At 38.0% G+C, this 21320-nt stretch overlaps 1 protein-coding gene across 6 annotated transcripts in view; it reads right to left on the reverse strand.

Moving 5' to 3' along the window:
• HMG20A (high mobility group 20A) overlaps positions 1–21320 on the reverse strand; it is a 39755-nt gene that overhangs the window by 10860 nt on the left and 7575 nt on the right. For all 6 annotated transcript variants that reach the window (XM_051628061.1, XM_051628058.1, XM_051628059.1 and 3 more), the window contains 4 exons: positions 6081–6173; positions 4684–4831; positions 3116–3331; positions 167–299 (listed from right to left, as the gene is read on the reverse strand). In XM_051628061.1, coding sequence (XP_051484021.1) covers positions 167–299; positions 3116–3331; positions 4684–4831; positions 6081–6169 — 586 coding nt within the window. In that variant the 5' untranslated portion in view covers positions 6170–6173. The remainder of the gene's footprint in view (positions 1–166; positions 300–3115; positions 3332–4683; positions 4832–6080; positions 6174–21320) is intronic.

A 21320-nucleotide genomic window follows, 5' to 3' on the forward strand; every position in this document is an offset into this window, starting at 1 on the left:
ATAAAACTAATCACTTTACACACAGCTGAAGCAAATGCTATTGAAAGACGTCACTCACATTTAACGAGCCTTTAAATCAAGGGCTTAAAATGAGTGTCAGTCTACATGACTACCTGGGAATCCTCTGTTGTTCTAGCTAAGCATGTATTTTTGCCCTATTCAATACCTTGTCTGTGTGATTTGCCTTTCTGTCTGTCCTGTGCTTTCCTGCTAAAGACTTTGTAGGCTTCAGTCTTCTGATACTGCTCCAGCTCCCGCATGTAACGCTCCTTATCTCTATCTGCTTCGTCAAGGTATCGCTGAAACAAAAAAGTCCAAGAGTTTCAGGGAGTTTCCTCCCCTTCAGGAGGAAGGGAAGAAAAACAACTTGTCAGATGAAGTGCTGATCCATTGCACCTACGCAAACAGGAAAGGAGTACAGAAACAATGAGAACGTAGGCGAGATGCATTCAAATCACTATTCTGTTAACTCACTTTTTTATTAGACCTAAATGTAATGTGCTATCCAAGCTACTCAATAAAACTGTTACTTCAGAATTCCTTTCTGTGGCCAGGATTAAACGCTGCCAAACAAGAACACCTTAACAGATCTGTAACAGTGGGGTTCCAATACACTCTTGTTTTCATGCACCACCATAAAAAGCACTAACATTGTACAACCACACACCTTGCCCATCTGAGAGATGAACAAAACACCATGCAGAAAGATGAACAGCTTGGAAGGTTATATCAAGTTAACCTCTCTGCATTTAAAGAATTAATTTCTTTTTCTAGCTTGAAGATGTTTCACACATCTGCAGAACAGACTGAGCTTAACTGGCAAATCCATTGAAGGGGTGGTCACAACACTTACTAGTGGGATCTTTTCAAGAAAAAAAGTTGCCTTTCCAACTTTTTCCCCCAATGACTTTAAAATTCAATAGAAGGAAGTCTTAAATCAGAGGGAAGCTTAGTCACCTGGGATGCTTTTTAGTTCCATTATGTCATCACAACAATACACATAATGGTTATAAATTCCATGCATTTGCAACATTGCTTTGACCCTGCTGAGGACACTTAACACTCTGGACTGGGGTGCAAATTTGGAGAAGCTGGGTTTGCATTGTTTTTGGATGTTGTATTCTTCCAAAATACATTAGTTCTTCCTTTCCATCTCCAGCAATGTGTTACTGAAAAGAGTGTAGTAACCAAGTTAAAAAGAAGAGTTTTCTTCATTAACTTTTGTTTCAGATGGACTATTTTGAATCCATCCAGCAGTGAGTTCCTGCAGCACTACATGTCCCAGGTTTTCTAGCACAGACCTATAGATCTCATTAGATATTTGCCCATGCAGGATAGTAACAAGAACAATTATTAGGGTGTTGCTGTATGACTTTAGTAATTGTCTGTTTCTGGGGAAGACTCACTATTTGGTCAGTCCAACTAACGTGTTCCTATGCTTGCCAAACACAAAGGGAAGGAGCAAGACTACATGGCTGGAACAGGGGAAATGTGAGACTTCCCCTTCAACTTTGTTATCAGACAGCTAGTTTGCCAATTGCTGGAGATCAGCCACAAGAGAATGCCAGACATGTTTCTTCCCTGAATTATGGGATACTAACCCTCACAGCAGCAGTATACTAGGACTCCACTGCTTGCTTCAGGGGAAAACTTCATAGTTGCTAGGTAACAAAAACCAAGCTTGCTCAGCTTCAGCAAGAATTCTGAGCTGTCATATTAGAGATGTGGGTTCTAAAGCAGCAGTGGCTTTCACTGTCTTAATAAAAAAGAGAAGGATAAACTGAAGGGAAGGCTGAGCAGTCCCTTCCTGACCTGCTACAGGATAGAGACTCACAGCTTTACTCAAAAATGATTCCCCAGGGATTTAAAAAGAAGCACATAGAATAGAGATCTGAACTCATACTCCTTTTTCCTAGGTTAAAAATCTGCCTCAGACATGGTAAGAATATGTTAAAAGCAGAGGGCAAAACGCATTATTCTCTTTCCCCCCTCTTCACTCTCATTACAGCTGTTATCAAATCAGCTGCTTTGCCTTGATACACATTTTCCATTATGGTGAAATGTTATGCCTATGCAAAGTTTTATATCTCTGTATAACCTGTATTCTCCAAGCATAGTAAAAAGCAACCCTTTTTGCATCATTCCATTTTTTCATCCAGTCATCGTAAAAACTTTTACACGTTATTTTGTCCTTCAAGTGTTTCTGAAAGCTTAAATGCCTGGTAAATTCATACAATAGCACCGATATGCACTGTAATTCAACTCCTGCTTTGCTGCAATCTCCAACTGGTAATCAGGTGTGGGTGGCAAGACATCCATTAGCAGTAACAAGTTCCACTCCAGAACGAGTTAAAAAAAACAGACCAAACATTGTCTTAGTCTTCACTCATGTATCAGACAGTGCAGAAGGCCACAGCAGTCCCAATTAGAAGACACCACATTCTGACTGAAAGGTGTAAAAAACCCCTTTCCTGAGGCAATGTGTAGATACCAGAACACATAACTCTCACTGTCCCGTCCATCAAAGAAATGACCACCTTTTTTCTAGGGCTAGCAATACTTTAAAATATTGTCTACAATTTTGTTAATGTTAATTATCTTCTCCAGTAACCTGTCCTCCCAGGTCAGCTTGTCTTACTCTAAGACACCAGATGTTTACATACATTCATGAGTTCGTAAAATAAACAGAACCGCATCCTTCAAGCCACTCTGAAATCCCACCAACTTTTCAGCCACAGTGAATAAATGCTGACCCATCCTTCCAAGGGCTTTGGCCTTGGAACCTGCTAGGTGTCAGCTGTATCCGAGTTACGTGCAGTGGAGTTACATCTCAACAAATCACATAAAGCATGGGATGCCTCACTAGAGAACTCCCCCCTGTTCTGGATATATTTTTGCACTCAGGATACAGTTGTCCTCAAATCCCACCTGGAGGAGACACTATGGCCCTATCAAGCTTCATTATTTCAACTCTGGAGGACACGTGCCCCTTATTTTGATTATATTCCTAAACACAACTTGAATCAAAAGCCTAGACTAACTTCCTCATTGAACAACAATATTCCCACTTAACATTTAATCATAATCCAACAAGGAAAAGGGAGTTTAATGGTACCCGTTTCTCCTCAGGAGGCAGCTTACTCCATTCATTGCCCAGCATCCTGGTGATCTCTGGGAAAGGGACTTCAGGTCTCTTTGCTCGAAGCTGCTCCCTACGCTCATTCATGAACCGCACATACCCTGTGAGGGGCGACTTGGGGGCATTGGTGTCCCTAAGGGGTTTCTTCCTCTTCCTCCCTTTGGCCCAGCCTCCTCGTTTAGTTCTTTGCTGCTGCAAAATGAAAATGGAAGAAAGTCGAGATGGAAGAAACAGAATTACCACCTCTGGAAGGAATAAATATTAATGTCTCAAACATTTTCATCAGGAGTATGTTGGTGCAATACAGCCTTCCCATGGATGTAAGTTTCAAATGTTACTTTGGAGCAATCCTGACTTTCCTCTAAGCAAAATCAGAGAAGTTTCATTGTGAAAAGTTGTTTGCAGTATCTCCTGGTCCACAGGGACAATAAAATAACATTTGCATCAACTTCTGATTGTAAAATCATGAGGACTGATAACCTGTGACATTATCATCCTAGCTAACAGAACTGCAAAACTATTTTTTTGTTGTTAGTTGTCTTTTTGTTTGCTTGTTTTTTAAATTATTCTCAGCCTCACATACCCACCCCCACATCATATACCTCAATATCACATGTGAAGAGATTTTGTGTATTAGTTCAAAATTACTAACTAGTTATTTTGCCCCATTATGTGCCCAAAACGTGGGTGGAAGGACAGCATACAGCTTTTATATTCTCATCTATTCTATAGGCATTCTTTCCCACTGATCACCTCCAGTAAAGAGATGGACAAACTGCCAGTGAGGGGACATCGTAAGATTTGCCTGTGGCACACTGAGAACTCACAGGAATGACATAATTACCACCCATCCTCTTGGCTTCCTACTACTACTATAGCAATCTCTGGACAACATTATTTTCTTATGCTATGTACATACAACTAAGTCAGTATTTCTAATCTCTCTCTAAATCAACATGTTCTCCCCAACATCATGTTAGCTTCAGTATCCTTTCTGGAATTTTAATACTTCTTTAAGCAAGGATCTTGCAGTTGAAGACAAATTACAAGGAGGAATAGCAAATGCATCTATCAAAGAAACCAAACTTGTCAAACTTCAGTTCCTTCATGATTTAGCCAACAAAAATCACGGCAGGATGGTACACCAGGTATATAGAGTCATAAAGTAGTAAGCATAATGCTTTCAAAGACATCAGTAACTCCCAGGCGAGTACAATGGTCTCTTTCCTGACTCACAAAAGATAAAAAAGTTGTGGCAGTTGGACATTCCATCTTCAGAAAAAGACTGACTGCAGTACCAGTTTGTGGACCCTGTTGGCTAAGCTGGAGGCACATGTGCTGTTCTCTGTACTGCCAGCCCTTCTTGGCTACCTGCATGCAGTTGTGCAACACAGGAGAAAACTAGAGGGAATCAAAATATGAAAATGGCAAATGGGTGAAAATTTGTGATCCTATCAAAAAAATATCTGAGTAGACAAGACAAACTACCAAGATAAAACTCCAAGGCTTTGCTTCATTGATAAGTCACTATTATTTCATCTCACCTCCTCCTCAGGCTTCTGCTCAGTGTTTTCAGCAGTATTAGAGGACTCATTTTGCAGCTGCTGAGCCTGTGACAAATCCTCCACCAAATCTGGGTTATTGACAGACTGTGAAGTTCCACCACTGAATGAACTCTCAGAATGAGCTAATCTGAAAAAGCACATAATGGCAAAAGAAAAAAATTTAATCATCATATTGCTAAATCACTTCCTCCCTAATCTTCTAAAACATGCAAAAATGTTGCAAATATATTCAGTTTTTACACTAGCTAGAAAAAAAAACTTAGAGTAATTTTTAAAGAATGGACTGTTCCTTCCAAGGAGTTGCTATAACTACCATAGTTACTATGGACTTTCAAAGACAGTTAGATTTTTTTGTTTCATTTTTAGTCATTTTTTTGATTATACAAACAACTGTCAAGCAAGTAAATGTTTGGATCAGAAATCATAAACCATTAAGCTACACTTCTTAACAGATACCATTCAGAATTAGGGATGGTTTAATCTTCAACTAATATATTGTATACCAGTAATACAAATATATATTTCTGGATATATTTAATATACATTACTCACTATCATCAGCAATTGCAGCATGATTACTGGTAAAGACACAAAGGCTAAAGAGATCCATGCCTGACTTTCAGGTATCAGATTGAGTTCATATTACCAACAGTTAGAGGGAGAAACACAGTAATACCTCTTAAACAGAGATATCAAAAAAATTCAAACATGCACACCATTTGACACCAGCAAGTTTGAAGTCCCAGATATGTAAATCCAAATCAGACCTACTTGAAGGAAGTGTGTCAATATTCATTTTTCCAGGGCTCCATCTGCCTGCATAGTCTGCTTGGTGCTTTACAAAATAGAGACTTCAAGTGTCAACACACAGTGAGAATTGCACCTATTACTAAAAGACCATATCTTTTGCCACGGTGATCTTAAAAGAGGTCATAGTTTCAGTCTGTAAAAGCAGTCAGTCTGACAAAAACTAAAGACATCAGTTTCCCATTGATTTTTAGAGATCAGTGATGAACAGTATGTGTTTAATAGAAATAATTTATTTAGCAGTGAAGACCAGATACACCCTCCCTATCTGCCCCCTTCATGTTGACTAAATATGTCTTAAAGACTAAAAACCTAAGGAAACAAACTTTTAAAGATAGGAGATGTTAAAGAAAAGTTTGTGATAATTTCCATCAGTTCAGAAGAGTCCTAGTTTGCCCTAACTAGAGTTGTGTGATGTTCTATCAACACCAAAGGAATGCTGCAGCATTCATTTTTGTTGGTTAGGTTTTTTAAAATTACTTAGAATGCCCTCTTCACACAGACAGTTTCCATGGCAAGTCTAGAGATAATATCTATCAGCTGAAGGTTAAAAATAACTAGTTGCTTACCCAGTTACAGTAATTTCACTACTTTCCTTAGTTCCATCTTCATCTGCAAAAAGTGGAGGAAGGGTGGAGCCAGCCACCAAGTTCTCCATTTCTCTGGTGGGAAAAAAAAGAAAGGTAAGCTGATTATCTCACTTTTTCCCTCCAGGAGCACTTCAGTTTCAACATCACAGATCTTCTACCCCATAAGCCAATTGGCAAGGCATAGCTGGTTGGTCTCACAACACATCCTATAGGCAGCTGTGCTGAAAGTCAGAAGAAAGATGATAAATGATGCTTCAATTCAGAGTTCCCCTCTTAACTGAGCGCTGTGTCTATGACACGGCATTGCTGGAAATCACACTGCAGCATTCCATTTTACTCCTTGAGGGACATTTTAATTCATCAAACACAGCACATAGGTACATAGATCCTGCTCTTCCAATCCACACCTTCCTGTTCAACCTCAGTTGTGCACCCACACCACAGAGGCTCCTGTGTTGATCCCAGAAGAAAGCTGAAACTAAGTTCCCCTACCCAAAATTTCAAAGTATGATTGCATTCAATAATTCCTTGTCCACATTTTCATAATGTATCTATGCACATAGTTGAGACTCAAACAGGAAAGAAGAAATCAATTCCTGCTTTACCAGTATAAATCACAAACTGGATATAGTTTTGAAGCCTCAGCCTCAAGAGAGATGAGGCAAAGCTGGAAGCAGTCCAGCAAAGGGCTGCCAAGGTGGTCAGGTGCATAGAGGACCTGATCTGATACGGGATGTTGAGGAAACTGGGCTTGCTCAGCCTGGCACAGGAGGCTAAGGGCAGATCTACTAGGTGCCTGAAGCTCCCTAAAGGAAGCAGCAGAGAAGACAGAACCAACCTCCCTATACTTATAATGGCTTTGCACATGCAGAATGGCCTCCAGCACAGCACTTCAATGGGCTACCAGAGACATGGTGGTGGAGTCTATTCTTGCATATGCTCAGTTGCACGAGGCTGATCAAATTAGCATTGGCAACAGACCTGGTTTGAGTGGGAGGCTGGACTAAGATGACCTCCAGATGTCTCTCCCAAGCAACATCTGCAAGTCTCTGAAACAGAACCCTATATTTCAAATACCAGCATCTCTGATGTAAAAGTGAAGAAAACACAAAACTTTTTAGGAAATGTGGCAAGATTCTCTGATGGAATATGCAGGATTTAAATTTTTAAAGGAGGAAGCACAAATAATACTTCCTCACACACAGACAATTATCTACATCAAGGCTGGGGCTTTGTTTTACCAGAAAATCTGAAAATTCAACCAACTTGAAAAACGAGCTCTTCACTGATGCCTGGTAAAACTGTTTAAGCATAGCTACTAAATATAGAACTTCACGCAGTTGTAAAGCAAGAGAGTAATGAAGTTTTGCTTTATGCTACACAATCTTTTAGTATTGTTAGTCAAAAGTCCTAAATTAATATCTTCAAAAAAGGAAGCTTAAGCAATTAGACTAAAACCTTGCAAGTCTATTTTTATATATAAAAAGCATTACGCATGTCTCAAAAAACCAGAATAGCTCTTTTTATTGTCCAGGCACCTCCAGAAGCCTGCTTGGTATCAAGGATTTCTTCTCAGCCTAATCATGTCAGTCTCCTGGCACTTAACAGTCCCACACCTTAAGAGAATACATACCCTTTGCACCTGAACATTCCATTACCAAGTACTTCTGTCCTTCATCCCCACTATGACCTTCTCACCAGGTCCCCAGTGTGTCTGTACACATCTGGACTTAGTCAGCAACAGCAGAGTCTAAGCTTTCTTTCAAACTATGGGGAGGCAGCCGGACATCAACCTTAACAACTTATAAACAGAACACAAACACAGGAAGCTGGGAGAACACAAACTTCATTCTTTGATTTTGTATTTAACTCATATGCTTTAGATACTAACTCTTGCAGCTGATACTGAGTCATGTAAAGAAAAGTCAACATCAGTGATTTTACAATGGCTTTTAATCTATTCCAGAAAGCAAGAACACGAAAGCTCACTGACAACAGACAGGAACTTGCACAAATCTTTCAGACTCATTTCTCATGGGTAACTGTCCCATGCCTTTGCTCCAAAGCTACTACCCACTAGTTTCAATCTTACTGCAGAACTACATGTTCACTTCAGGGATGCAACAAAATGGACAAAAGCCTGAGGAAAAGAACAGTAAAGAGAAAGGAAAGGAATTGCTCTTTCTCGATTTTGAGCTTTTACAGAATTCAAAGGACTGGAAAAGGACATTTGGCAAGTCTCATCTAGATTTGTCCAGAATATTTGTGCAGTTTTGTTAATTTAAATTCTAGCTAAAGCAACTAATGATACGTTTGCCTGTATTTAAGGCAGAAGAAACAATGTACACTTCCTTAATGACTAACGCATATATCCCACGTTCTTTTTAAACTATGTCTACCCAAATGCAAAAATAAAACTAAATGGATGTTAAACCTTCACAAGCATTACAATTTAACGCAAGCACATAGCACCTCCAAATAAAACCAGTTCAAACTAGAGCAGCTCTGAGCTCACTGTACTGCCACACTACTAGTTGTATTTGCCGAAGGAAGCAACCAGCTAAGAAGCAATCTATCTTTTTCTTTCTCTCCATTCTCTCATCTCTCAGGGAAAGCAGAGGTTTCATGGTCTAGAAAATCTGCAACAGTACTCTGCAATGTTCAGCTTGCATTTTCTAGCTGGACACTTCACTTGCATGCAATGAGAAATCCTAATACTACAGTGTATGAACATGATTTGTCAGTATTACCTGAGAAATGCAAGACCACCTTAACCAGCATAAAATTTTAAGCGCTACTACACACACTGGGAAGAACAGTAGGTAATCAAATACCTTTCAAAACCAGTAGTTTAAACTTTCTTAATTTCTTTTCACACTAACTTTTATAAGTCATGCCATATAATTGTAATGCTATTCTAGTAGGAAGGATGAAGTAGCTGAGCTGTAGTTTGAGAGGATTTGAAAGCTACCACAGGATCTGATTTCTAGTCACACTGGTACAGCAGGAAGAAAAAGTTACAAGAAGGTGGCTGTAAAATCATGGGTGAGAACAAATCCATGAGAGGGGCTAGACAAAATGACTTACTTTTCCATAACATCATTACTACAGTTGGATTGTTAATGATGTTATTATAGGGTAGCAGACCTAAACACATGGGTGATGCATAATCTAAAGCCTGAGGTTTTTTTAAGAGCTTTCTATGCATGCAACAAAGGAGCAGTAAAACTGTTCATGATCTACCCTTTCTTCTAAGAATTACATGATTTTACACAAACAGAAAAGATGCCATGTAAAACGTGCAAGTTCATCTAGCAAACCACCTCAGCGTAGCAGATCTGCATTCTGATTTTTCAATGAAGGAGACTAGAGTCAGAGAACATATTAATGGCCAGACTGTTACAACAGTGCAAGCTACAAGCAGCTGTTCCTTAACACTGTGCACTGCTGTCTCATGGCTCACCCCAAGTAAAGAAACAGTCTCTTCCAGACCGAAAGCAATTACTTTGAACTCTACAAAAAGTTTATTGCTTCCACAAATGTAGCTTGTTTTCCTTGTGTAAAGTGATTCACAACATATGTGAAGTGAGGCTGGACTCAACAGTGTCTGCACAAGTCTGATGACACATTAAGTCACTGTTGAATGAAGACTGACTTCTTATTCATCCCAAGGCTGCAGGGAGTCTTAAGCTGGCCCTGAACACTGAAAAAGGGCGAAAAGAGTCCTTAGCCATGTTGTCTTTTCAATTACTACATCCTAGCACATGATCCTAAGCAAAAAAACCCACAACAAATCAAAACAAGAATTAATAAACTATTCGGTCATCCAATTAAAAGGTTATAAATACATATTTATTACAGTTAAGCATATTTAAACATGAAGTCAGCATGAGAAATCAAACTTGCAGCCTGATTATAAAACACTGTGGGTGTTCTCATTACCTGATTGCCAGCTCTAGTTTTAGAAATGTTACTGCTGAGTGGAGAACTTTTTTCCTATACTTCTAACCCTGAAGTCTCTCATCATTCTTTGCCAGAACAAATAGCTCCAAACCTTAACATTCAGAGAATAGCAGATTTAAAAAGAAAAATAATCTGCTATGTCACAAAAGAATCACAGTATTCCTTATCTAAGCATCAGAATCCAAGCACTTCATAGTGTAAATAATTTAAATTCAGATGATTTATTGAGAGAAAAACACACAGGATCATTGCTTCCTCTGTCAGCCCACATGCAGTCAGAATACTAAAAAGAAAACTGAAACAAGTACATCCCCAATTAAAACCACAATGCTTTTTAAGCTGAGGAAGTTTAGATTCTCTCTTGACAGCAGCATTTTCTTTCATCAAAATGGAATGGAAGCATATTATCCAACATCCTTGACTGCAACTATCAGATTTGACTTGTTCCCTACAGGCAACTCATTAGAGAAAGGTCTTTGTGACTTCAGAAAAATTGTAAGCCAAACCTAAGAGATTTTTCTGATTTTTCTGCCAGACCAGAAAATATATACCAGAAAGCAGCTAACTGATTTAATATTTTACTTCTTGTCAGTAAAAACAGAGAAACACTAGAGACCAAAATAAAGCTTCATAGGAAAAAATGCTAGAATTCCACTGCATTTTCAAGCAGCTTAAGGAAAGAAGGGAAAAACATAAAGCTTAGTTTTATGCCTGGTTTATTTGGATGTCTGTGGCAAATGTTAAGAAGCTATTAATACTCAAACCTTAGTAACAGCTGCCAAACATCTGCAAAAGTGTATTTTTAAAATACAGAAGTGTTCAATGCTATATGCTACTTTTATTTATATACATGTCTTAGGATGGGGCAAACACAAGACACCTCATACATATATATGTATATAAAACCCTGTTTTTTGGAGTTTAAGCCCTTATTCACACAGCATGGGTATATACTCAACTTCGCAGACAAAAGCAAGAAGAGCTCCACATTGAATTCCCTCTCCCTTCAAATACATGTAAGAAATTTTGCATCAGCAATAAACAAGTTTTTTAGATCACTCCAGGGAAGACAAAGCCCCACAACAAGACGACTCCTCTACAAGTAGTTCTGCTATCCACCCCTAGGTAGCTAAAGCCAGTAACTGTGGAACAGGGAGATGGAGGGCTTAGTTATCCAGCCCTTCATTGTGGGTATCAACCATCTATGGATCAGGATAGTTCATTTTATTCTGAATTAACTTCCACAATGGCAGTATCAGCTGGCATTTAATATAATACCACTATCATATACAACTCTGCAAAATTAATTTAATCATCAAGTTATAGATCTCACATGAGAAAAAAAAAAAGCCACTTGGACCACAAAAAGTAAGTATCAAAGTCAGTCTTGAGAAATTATTTTAATTATTCAAACACTGTACCTAAAGTAAGTCCAGTATATGACTACCAGGTACTTGCTTTTGTGATTCGTCCACAAAAACCTCCTAGTGCAGGCAATTTAGTTTACCTCTTCACTTGCTCTGTCTCTTGAAAATTTCTTTTTGGGCTGAAAGATCTGAAGGCCTCGTATTTTACATGACAAAGTTTTCCAATAGCTACTGTTACATTAACAAGGCAAAAGATACCCCACAAAAAGCCCACAGCCACCAGCTATGTAATGGACACAAACCACACTTGAAGCACAGACACTTGTCAAAACCCACAGTGATTATAAATCATCCAAGACTTCACCAGATCCTGTTAGTGTCCCCATCCATAAGTAAACAGTTACTTAGTGTTCCTCTGATTGTTTCTGTCAGTAAGACTCAATCCTTTCACTGTTTGTGGGATGCAATCATAAAAGTGCCAGGAGCAAAGCAGTTTATTAAAAAATGTAAATTAACAGACTGAAGCTTTTCTTGATGTTTGCCCTGTTCTAACATTTACCAGCACCACACAAGTGAAATAAGAAAAGGTATTAATGAATGCTTGAGGACTACTTTAATTTAAAAATACTTGATAACTTCCGATGTTACTGAACCCTGATTGTAACCGGCCAGTGAAATGAAAAATTATATATTTGAAAATAAAGTAATTGAAGAGCGGATACACCTGCTGAAATCTAAAAGTTGTTTTAAAGCTATTTTAGCACTTACTCATCACAGAAGTTGTCAGGGAAGTACAGAATACACTTAGGATCACTAAGGATACATAGTTCACTTGAATTCCAAGAGATTAAACTCTGATTGCCACAGAGGAATACAGTCTAGAATTCCTCATGCACACACCCACCAAAACAAGTAATTACTAATAATTTTACAAAATATGAGATTGAATACTTTGGGTATGAGAATACACCGAAAAAGGGATTGAGTATATACTTAAAAGAATGACTCACCACAGGCTTCATGATCCAACACAAAAGCATCTACTCTGACCTCAAGAACCACAAAGAAAGCATGGAACTGTATATTTTAAATGCACTGATATGGGTGCAGGGACAAAGGTTAGAGGAAATGAACTGTGGGAAGAGTCAGTGATTCTCACACAAAACAGGCAATTAATTCTGCCTGTTTTCAGAAAAGGCCCATCTCTAGAAAATATGACATGCCAGCTTCCCCATGTTTTTGCTCTCATTTTCTTGCTGTTGCTTTACTATTTCAATACAAAACAAATGAGTTTGAGCAAGTAAAACCCTGTAATTTAGCAGAAATCACCATTTTTAGATTGCCTTAGTTGTGCAAAATAACAGGTATACAAATGCTCACTCTGATCTGCTGTTTCTTTCCCTATAAAAGATCAATAAAACTGCTATTTAGCAATTTTTTATAATAGCAAGAATAGTGAAGATCTAGATCGGACTATTTGTTTCCAATATATTCTCTCTGATAATAGATAAATATGTATCAGAAATGAAAGTCTGGTTGTATATTGCATGAAGTGCACCAAAATCCTTTTTCAGCTTAGGCTCTTTTAACAGTCTTTAATCTGGGATTGTTTTGCACACATCACATCACTGGCATCATAGGATAAAAAATATACAGACCTCAGACACAGACTGCTGGGAAAACAAATAAGAAAAATAAGTGCAAAAGAACAGACAAGAGGTTCAAGTGAGTATCAAGGTATCAGTGGACACCCCTTACAAAACCTTGTCTGGATTCATTAAAAGAAAAAGAAACAGAAATAAAAATGACAGCACCATGCTGCCAAAGCACCCTCTCTTCTGGAGCAGAAGATAGCTCCTTTGACCAATAGTAACAAGATTTTAAAGTTGTCTGAGGCCACAGATGAAATGTGTAAAGATAAACACTACAGAGAAAGACTACACTCAAACCATGAATAAAAAGTTTCAGAGAAACTGGAAACAAACTAACTACATGCTCTTAGTACACACATATCACTGGCAAAAGGGAAAGCATACACATTTTAAAATCATACAAGAACTCATATACTTTAATGGTTCCATAAAAGAATTAACTTGTATCAACAGCAGAATGTAGACAAGTTAGAATAAAGCTTTTACCTATCCTCATCTTCATCCTCCTAAAGCAACAACAGGAAATTCTACTATTTAACATCATGAATGCAAAACAAGGCAAAGAAAGCAAAAATGGCATCCTATTGGAGCAGTCTGACTGCTCTCCAGTTCTAAGAATGAATCAGACATTCAGGGAAGTGTGTGAGGTGTGGGAAGAGGTAAGCAGGGAGGACATTTCTGGACCTGTTGCATACATAATGAAAATACTTAAGTTTTGCAGCTGAAGTTGGATTGAAAAGAAAGAAACAATGCCAGCAGCATGCCCAAATATCCTAGGCTAAGTGCTCAAAGCAACAGGTAAACATTTGCAGTATTTCATCTGATCCCCAAGCCACTATCAGTAGTCCAAACAATTTGCTGTGGGGACAGCAGATAACTTCTTCCTGACCTTATTCCTGATGCTGCAATCTCTTGTTTGTGCCTACCCTGTCCTATCACAGGCAAGAAGTCAAAAGCAGCCAGGGGAAACAGTGATTTAGGAGAGCATCACTGCCTAGAGCTTGGAGCCAAAGAGCAAACAAGAGCTTGGGAAAAGTGTGCCTAGGACCTACAACATGATAATCTGCTCTTCCAACTTCCCTCTTCCACAACTGCCCCTCTGATGCTGGAAAGAAGGAACTGCTGATGGGAAATATTTTCAAGCTCTGCAAAATAGAGTTGATCTACATATACAATAAATTTAGTCCTAAAAGACAATGTAAATGGCTTCAAGTAGGCTGAAGACTGAACTGACAGAAAGATGGAAGTCTTGCATGTAACACAGTCTCAAGCACTTCTGTTTTAAAGGAATCCTAATTATTATTAGTTATAAATGTCCTGAAAGATATTTGGCATTCAGGTTTGAGTATTTACTGTATTTAGCAAACAGCAAAGATTTATACTGATTTTACATTTCCTTTTGATTATTTCATTTCTCTATATATTTGTTAAGCAAACATGGTTCCTCTTAGCTAAAGCATAAATATTATCCCAACACTCCTATATATGGGTAAAGAAGCACAGCTGGTTTAAAAAAGGTCATATAAGAGAATTGTAAGAGCTAAGAATACAACTGAACTTCAGAAAGTCTTTAAAATGCTGAGAATCTTAACTCTTTTATTTTGGACATCTCAATTAGCTGTTAGTCATTCCTTGGTTTCAGACACCTAGAAGTAGTTGTGAGAATCTGACTTGAACATACATTATGCAATTCTTACTGTGAAGAGAAATAAGAACTAAAGTCTGCATGACCCTTGAGAAAAGGTCAGTAACATTCTGGTTTACAAGGCATTAGACAGTGGGAAAATGGAAAAATATTTGTATTTCCAGAAGGACTACAACATAGATTTCACCTCAGTATAACCTCGTAACATGAAGTTCCTTCCCTGATCAGAAACAGACAACACAAACTGGTGGAAAAAAAGAGTTTAGGCAATAGTCTGTCTTTTTTGATCTACAGAACCTAAATATTTTAGAACAGAAGTGCACACACAGTGCTGCAAATTCAGGAAACTTACTTTCCTTTGTTATCTTTTGCAGCCTGTTAGAAGTGAGTACACAGATTTCCTAAGGATCCACAACCACTTTTAAGAGTTAGCTTAGGGGCTTTTCAATTAGACAACTGTATTTTCAGTCACCAGGACTCCCTTTTCACTTTAGAAAGGTTCTTCTGAAAAAAACACTCATCCATATTTTGTTCCTCCCCACATCTCCCAGAACAAAGCCAAAAAAAAGTGCATGGCTTTTCTTTTTAAGCATTACATTTTTAAGAGCAGAAAATACTCAGATTTTATGAAACTTTAACAACCACATTGGAGCTTACAGACTCAGAGAAAACATTTATTATAGCAATGGAAGCTTGGCTTTCCTAGTCTTTAAGTCTCCCAAAACAGCTAAATCCCACCCTGAAACTGTTCCCTGACCTCTAGAATGGGTCATCTATGTATAACTGTAGACAAAACATGCTCATGGCATTCCAAAGCTCCATGGTAAACTCACTAAAAAGAATCCTGCAGGTTCAGTTCACATCTCAACTGAACTTTGTTTTTCATGATAAAATATGCACTCCAGAAGGAACTTTTTAAGTAATCCTTACCTGACTGCCACAAGTGGCACACACTGATTCTTCAGCAGTGAGTACACAGTTCTCAGAACAGGCTAATCACCTCTCCTACTGCTTCTGGTAAGTAACAGCAATGAGTAAACCTCCAAGAACAGGTTGCAATGTGTAAATAAAGAGTCTTGAGAGACCACAGAGGACTACTGCACCAGACTCTACTTAATAATGCCCATCCACACACCTAGGTCTTGGAGTTTAGCATGTAAAAGACAAATAAAAGGAGAAGCCTATTATTTGAAACTATACCAGGTAATCAAGGTGATTAGAAAATCCTTCGAGATTTCAGCTTGTACATTTTTTTTATTTTTATTTTTTACAATTTAAGTATGTTTCATTTGCAGTTACACAGTTCAATTAACAAGAAATAGAAACATTCATCCACTTCTCACTAAAAGTTTCTTCCCCTCATGTATCCACATCTTAATCACCATGAACTTCACTGTATTCCCATTTAAAGTATCTCTCGGTAACATTTGCTAAGAGCACCTGAGAATCACACATTTCATATGCAAGTATCTTCAAACCATACAAGAAATTGGAAGATTCCACCTAGTTTTGCTAAGATCCACACAGTGAAGCATAAATTACCAAGATGTGGCTAGGTAGCATTTTCTTTGTTGGCTGTTCCTGCCCCATTGAGGTGGAAGAAAAAGAAAACACCAAATCAAAATGAAGGTCATCTTTAGAGCAAACACAGTCATGTTAGACTACCTGGCTCAAAGCTGCTGGTCAACACAGAAGTAAACTAGTGAACAACCTCACTGCTTTTTTTTTTATTGTTATAGAACAGAAGACAGGACATAAAAACAGTTGAAAAAATTCCTTACAATGGCCACAGGAATAGAGGAGTAGCAGAAAACACCTTTCCCAGTCCTGACAGTTTGAGGAACAGAATAAAAAGCCAATTCTTCCCTCCACCACCAGAACAGATAGAAAGTTTTAACTTCATTCATCTATTAACTAGAAAAATCCATCAAAAGCAACCTTAGCAAGGAATCCAGAGTCATCTCTTCCATTACCAAAGCTAGAGCTGGACTTCCAGTACTGCCCCTAAACATAAAATTCCCTCACCTTTGGTCTTAAGCTCAGATTTACTTTCAACTCTGAGAACAAGCAGCATTTACCCCAATTCAATCTACTTAAACAAATCGTAAAAAGCAATGCAAAGTTGTCATCTCAGAGAGGAGCTATGTGTTAGGCTTACTACACAGCTTTCAGTGATTTCAAGTTGGTTTAATTCAGCAGCAGTTTTAAGTAGTTTTTTTTTCTTTTCTTCAAATGAAAAGCTTAGCTCAGGGCTGCTGTGCTTGCCACTCTACTCATTAGCCCATTTGTTCAATATACGTTGTCCTTCAAGTGGAGGACACAGCATAATGAACTGCGTACACTTTCACAAGATTATACAGACAGAAAACTGAAGGACCAAGATACTCAAACTTTAAGTTTGCTCTTTGCATTAAGAAAAAGATAAGTTCTCATTTCTGGCCTTACAGAGGCTATACTATTATCTGCATGACAACAGGGGCTTAAATCTGAAAAGAAAGTTTCCACTGTATCAAAAATTGAAGTGACATTCTCTGCTGAGGCTACATTAAGGTTCATCAACTAACACTCCTGCCACTAATAGCATGAAACCATCTTCACAGAGATATGCAAGCCCTACTTGAATAACCAAATATTTCCTCCTAAATTACAAGTACAGCAGTTCAGACTTAAGAGTGACTGCTGCCATGAGCAAGGCCAGAAGTTATTATATTTGAAGGGAGATTTATCTGCATGAGAGAAGGGTCACAAAAATCAGAGTCAGAGACAATGGAAAAATTGCCAGAGAACTCACTGAAGGAAAGCCCCCAGGGAATATTCAAGTCTCTTGATTCCTTCAAGAATCAGTTGCTTGACAATACTGTAGTTTCAAAGAGGTCATTGATTTCTAAAGTGAAGGCTAGAGACACATTAGCTTCAGCTAGTGATTGTAGAGAAAACATCACTTACAGAGAAAAATTAATTTTTGCAATGAAAACTGACACCTCATGCCTTGATTTCTCATTATGGCTTTAAAACTTAGATGTTATCAGCCACTCTGCATCCTCTCATTTCCTAATTTCTTTTAACTCCGTCACCTTCGTTCCACGTAGCAACATCTCCTTACGGGTTTCAACAAACATCTGGTACTCTGAATTTGTCAAAGACAGTTACAAATCATGGTTTGTCACTGCAGTATTTAGCACAACACACTTGTAACTACCCCTATACATGAAATATCCCCAGAGCAACCAATGTGTCAACTATTTCACTGCTCTGTCATTTCTTCTCTATTCCTTCAAGCATTGCCATTCTAATTCTTTCATTTACCATTTAGGCACTAAGTAATTTTGCAGTAGAAAGTCACAATTAATGTCAGAAAACTTCTTTCCCTCATCTGCAAAATCCTAAAATTACTCAAATTTCTGTATTTTTAATTAGTTTTACACAGATACATCTGCAGCAGTGAGATGCTAGTAAGTTTAGAACAGAGACAAAAATGGAGCTATGACAAAAGCATTTCCTATTGTAAACTGAATTCATTTGAGTAAAAATTTTACCTGCATATGACAGACCAGTGTATCTTCTTCGTAGCTTTCAGCTAATACACTACTGCAAGGTTGCATTATCACAACACTGCCTCATCATTGCCCCCAGTCTCCTACTGCTCACTGATCCACACTCACACAGGCTGAAGGAAACCAAACCACACAACAGAGCTATAGACCAGTAACTTCCTACATTCATATAGCATTATTTAAATGTCTCCATAAAGTAAATTATAGACACTTATCTGACAAACATTACTGACCTCAGACTTGAGAATAAAGAATTGTGCACCAATACAGAAAAGACTATTTTCTAAATATAATTTCCAGAAGTCTATAAAGGCACAGATAAAAGCTGGTTAGATTAAATAAATAAATTGAAATCTCCTGTCTTCTCACTTTCCCTCACTATAAAAATTCAAACCCTTTGCATGTGCTTATTTATATATCAATACTCCTACAGAACAGCAATGCAAGAATGTAAACTTCAGGAAAACACTGGAAAGTTTCTTGTAATCTGTTATTTTCTGCATGCTTTGCAAACCCTTCTTATAAATGTTTTTTTTTCTGTGATTCCCTTGAGAAATACTTTGTTGAAATGGTATTGGGACTAGAATGTGTGTTTTTATAATGGCATTAAAATTATACAAGTAACTTACCTAAAAAAACCCTCAAACATTTCAGCATTTTCCTACAGAAAAAATGCAAGTAAGCCATCTATAACAGCACTGACATTTTTTCTTACTTGTAATGAAGTTTAAGTTTTTGTAAGATTAAGATAACATTAATAGAAAAGCTTACTGAAGTATGGAAAATATTTTTGGTATTAGGATGACTGTCACATAACTACTCATTCAAAACAATTCACATGAAGTCTCGCAGTCTAAATCTAACACACAGTTATTAATTCTATAGCTTTTTATACCTACACGTAAACAGATCAACAATCGAATCTTGTGTCAAGACCAAGATCACTTTGGCTAGTCTAACACAAATATACTTGCAAGATTTTTGTACTTTCAAGAAAGTTTCCTGGGCTACAACTTAAAAAGCTTATTTCCTGTCTGCAGCATACTGACATACAGAGGTGGCTAGATGGGATGCCTGTGATTCCCCAGACTGAGACATTTAGCATTGGCCATCTCTGTTAAAAAACAGAAACACAAAGAGGAACACAAATTTAAAAAATTATTACCTAGTCTTACTTTAAAGATGACAGCAAGAGAAGCACCACTGCACTAGTTGTCCGACATGGTAACTAGCACACAGTAAATTCTTAACACTTTCTATTGTAGCAGCTACTCAGATTTTGCTATGCTTTCATGGGCTAGACCCTATAAGCTAAGAGCCTGCATCTATAAATTCTGATTGTGATTTGATAAATGTACCCTTTCAAGAAGTTAGAAAACTGCAGCACCTGTATTCACTTTTAGCACTGAAAAGATGTCTAACTCATTTTCAGACAGACCTTTTTCCAGAGTGCTAGCAACCCTTACAGAATTTCAGAAGCAACCATAGCAGTACCAGCTACAAAAGACAACAGGTATAACCACCTTGCCTATAAGACTCACCTGTTCTTATACCCAAGGCTTAGTTGCTCAGAGCTTCGCTACATGCTAATGTTCAGTCAAATCTGAACAATTCCCCAGTCTGTACCTGTCCCAAGGTGCACTAATTTAAATGCAACCAAATACAGTCTGTTTTGCTTGAGTACAGTCTTTAAAAACAAAAAGCTAAACCAGGTCAGTAAATCAGAGCTGTTGAAAAAGCAGTTGCCACATTACCTCTTCCCAAGTAACTAACGCATTTTAAACTGATGCCAATTTCAGAGAGCAGGATGAATCAGGCTCTATTTGTGACTTCAAAATGACATCTTAAAAGCCAGGAGTCACAAACTAATATGATTCAGAGGATTTTTTTTGGTCCTTTTTTTCCTGTATTCAGAGCTTAAAAAAATACGATTTCTACTTTCATTTTTCAATTAAGTGTGAGGTATTAATAAACAGTTTACAGAATCCTAATGATGTCACACAATGATGTATACACTTCTGTCAATGGTTGAAGCAGAGTGGGAAACTGGCAAAATATTGGTGGCATAAGTTGAGCATTAGATGAACACAACTTTCAGGCTTCTTTCTCAAGCTCTGCATGTTATGATAAAATCTAGATTTAAAAATAGGTTGCAGAGTAGTAGCTTGCTGCCACACAGAGGGGAAGATCTTGCTCCCTTCTCCTTTCCCACCTGCTTATGGCCACCTCCACAGATTACCAGATTTTCACAGCACTGCTTTAACTCCCTAACTCTTCCCTTTGCGAGAATGGCAGAAAAGAGGGAAAAATGGCTGTCTTCCACTGGCTAAGATAAGTAGCTGAAAGGACTGGAGGACTCAAATAAATACTAAAGTTTATTAAAATAAGAATGTGAGAAAAGAACCTTCCACTTCCATGCATAGTAAACAGTCATATTAAGCTACATGAGCCAACTCCAATCCCCAAAGATAACCTGTTGGGCTCACTCTGTTAAGAGTCAGTTGCAGTTTTCACATGACATCAAGAGAAGCATTCAGCATGGTCATGTGCCCACATGACCATCAGCCAGGTGCTAGAAGGTGCAGACAACAGCTCTCCATGGCAGCCTAAGCCTATTTAACCACCAGTTACCCCCAACATCTTCAGCCTGGCACCCGTTTGTTAGGCAAGTCATGTGTTTCAGCATGCTAAAGAAATAGAATAGCTTTCAGTTCATTTATCAAATTAGTTTATGCCAGATTAAAGGGTAAAATGGCTCAGCAAAAGATCCAACAAGCATTACAGCTGGCAGAAGAAAAAACGATGAAAGTAGCATAGCCAAGAGTAGCAATTTCCATTTCCATAACCATATAGCCTGAGATTCAGCTCTCTCTGTAAAACTCTAGTGGTGTCAGAACTGCAGAACATTTGAAACTGTTCCAGCAACTGACTACCCCAAAATAATTTTAAGTGGAAGAAAATATCATTAACAGAAAATAAGTGAATTCTCTTATAAACCAACACGACATTTCCAGTTTTTTTATTTCCCAATCTAAAGC

Source organism: Apus apus, chromosome 10 (genome assembly GCF_020740795.1).
Source record: "Apus apus isolate bApuApu2 chromosome 10, bApuApu2.pri.cur, whole genome shotgun sequence".
Lineage (NCBI taxonomy): Eukaryota > Metazoa > Chordata > Aves > Apodiformes > Apodidae > Apus > Apus apus.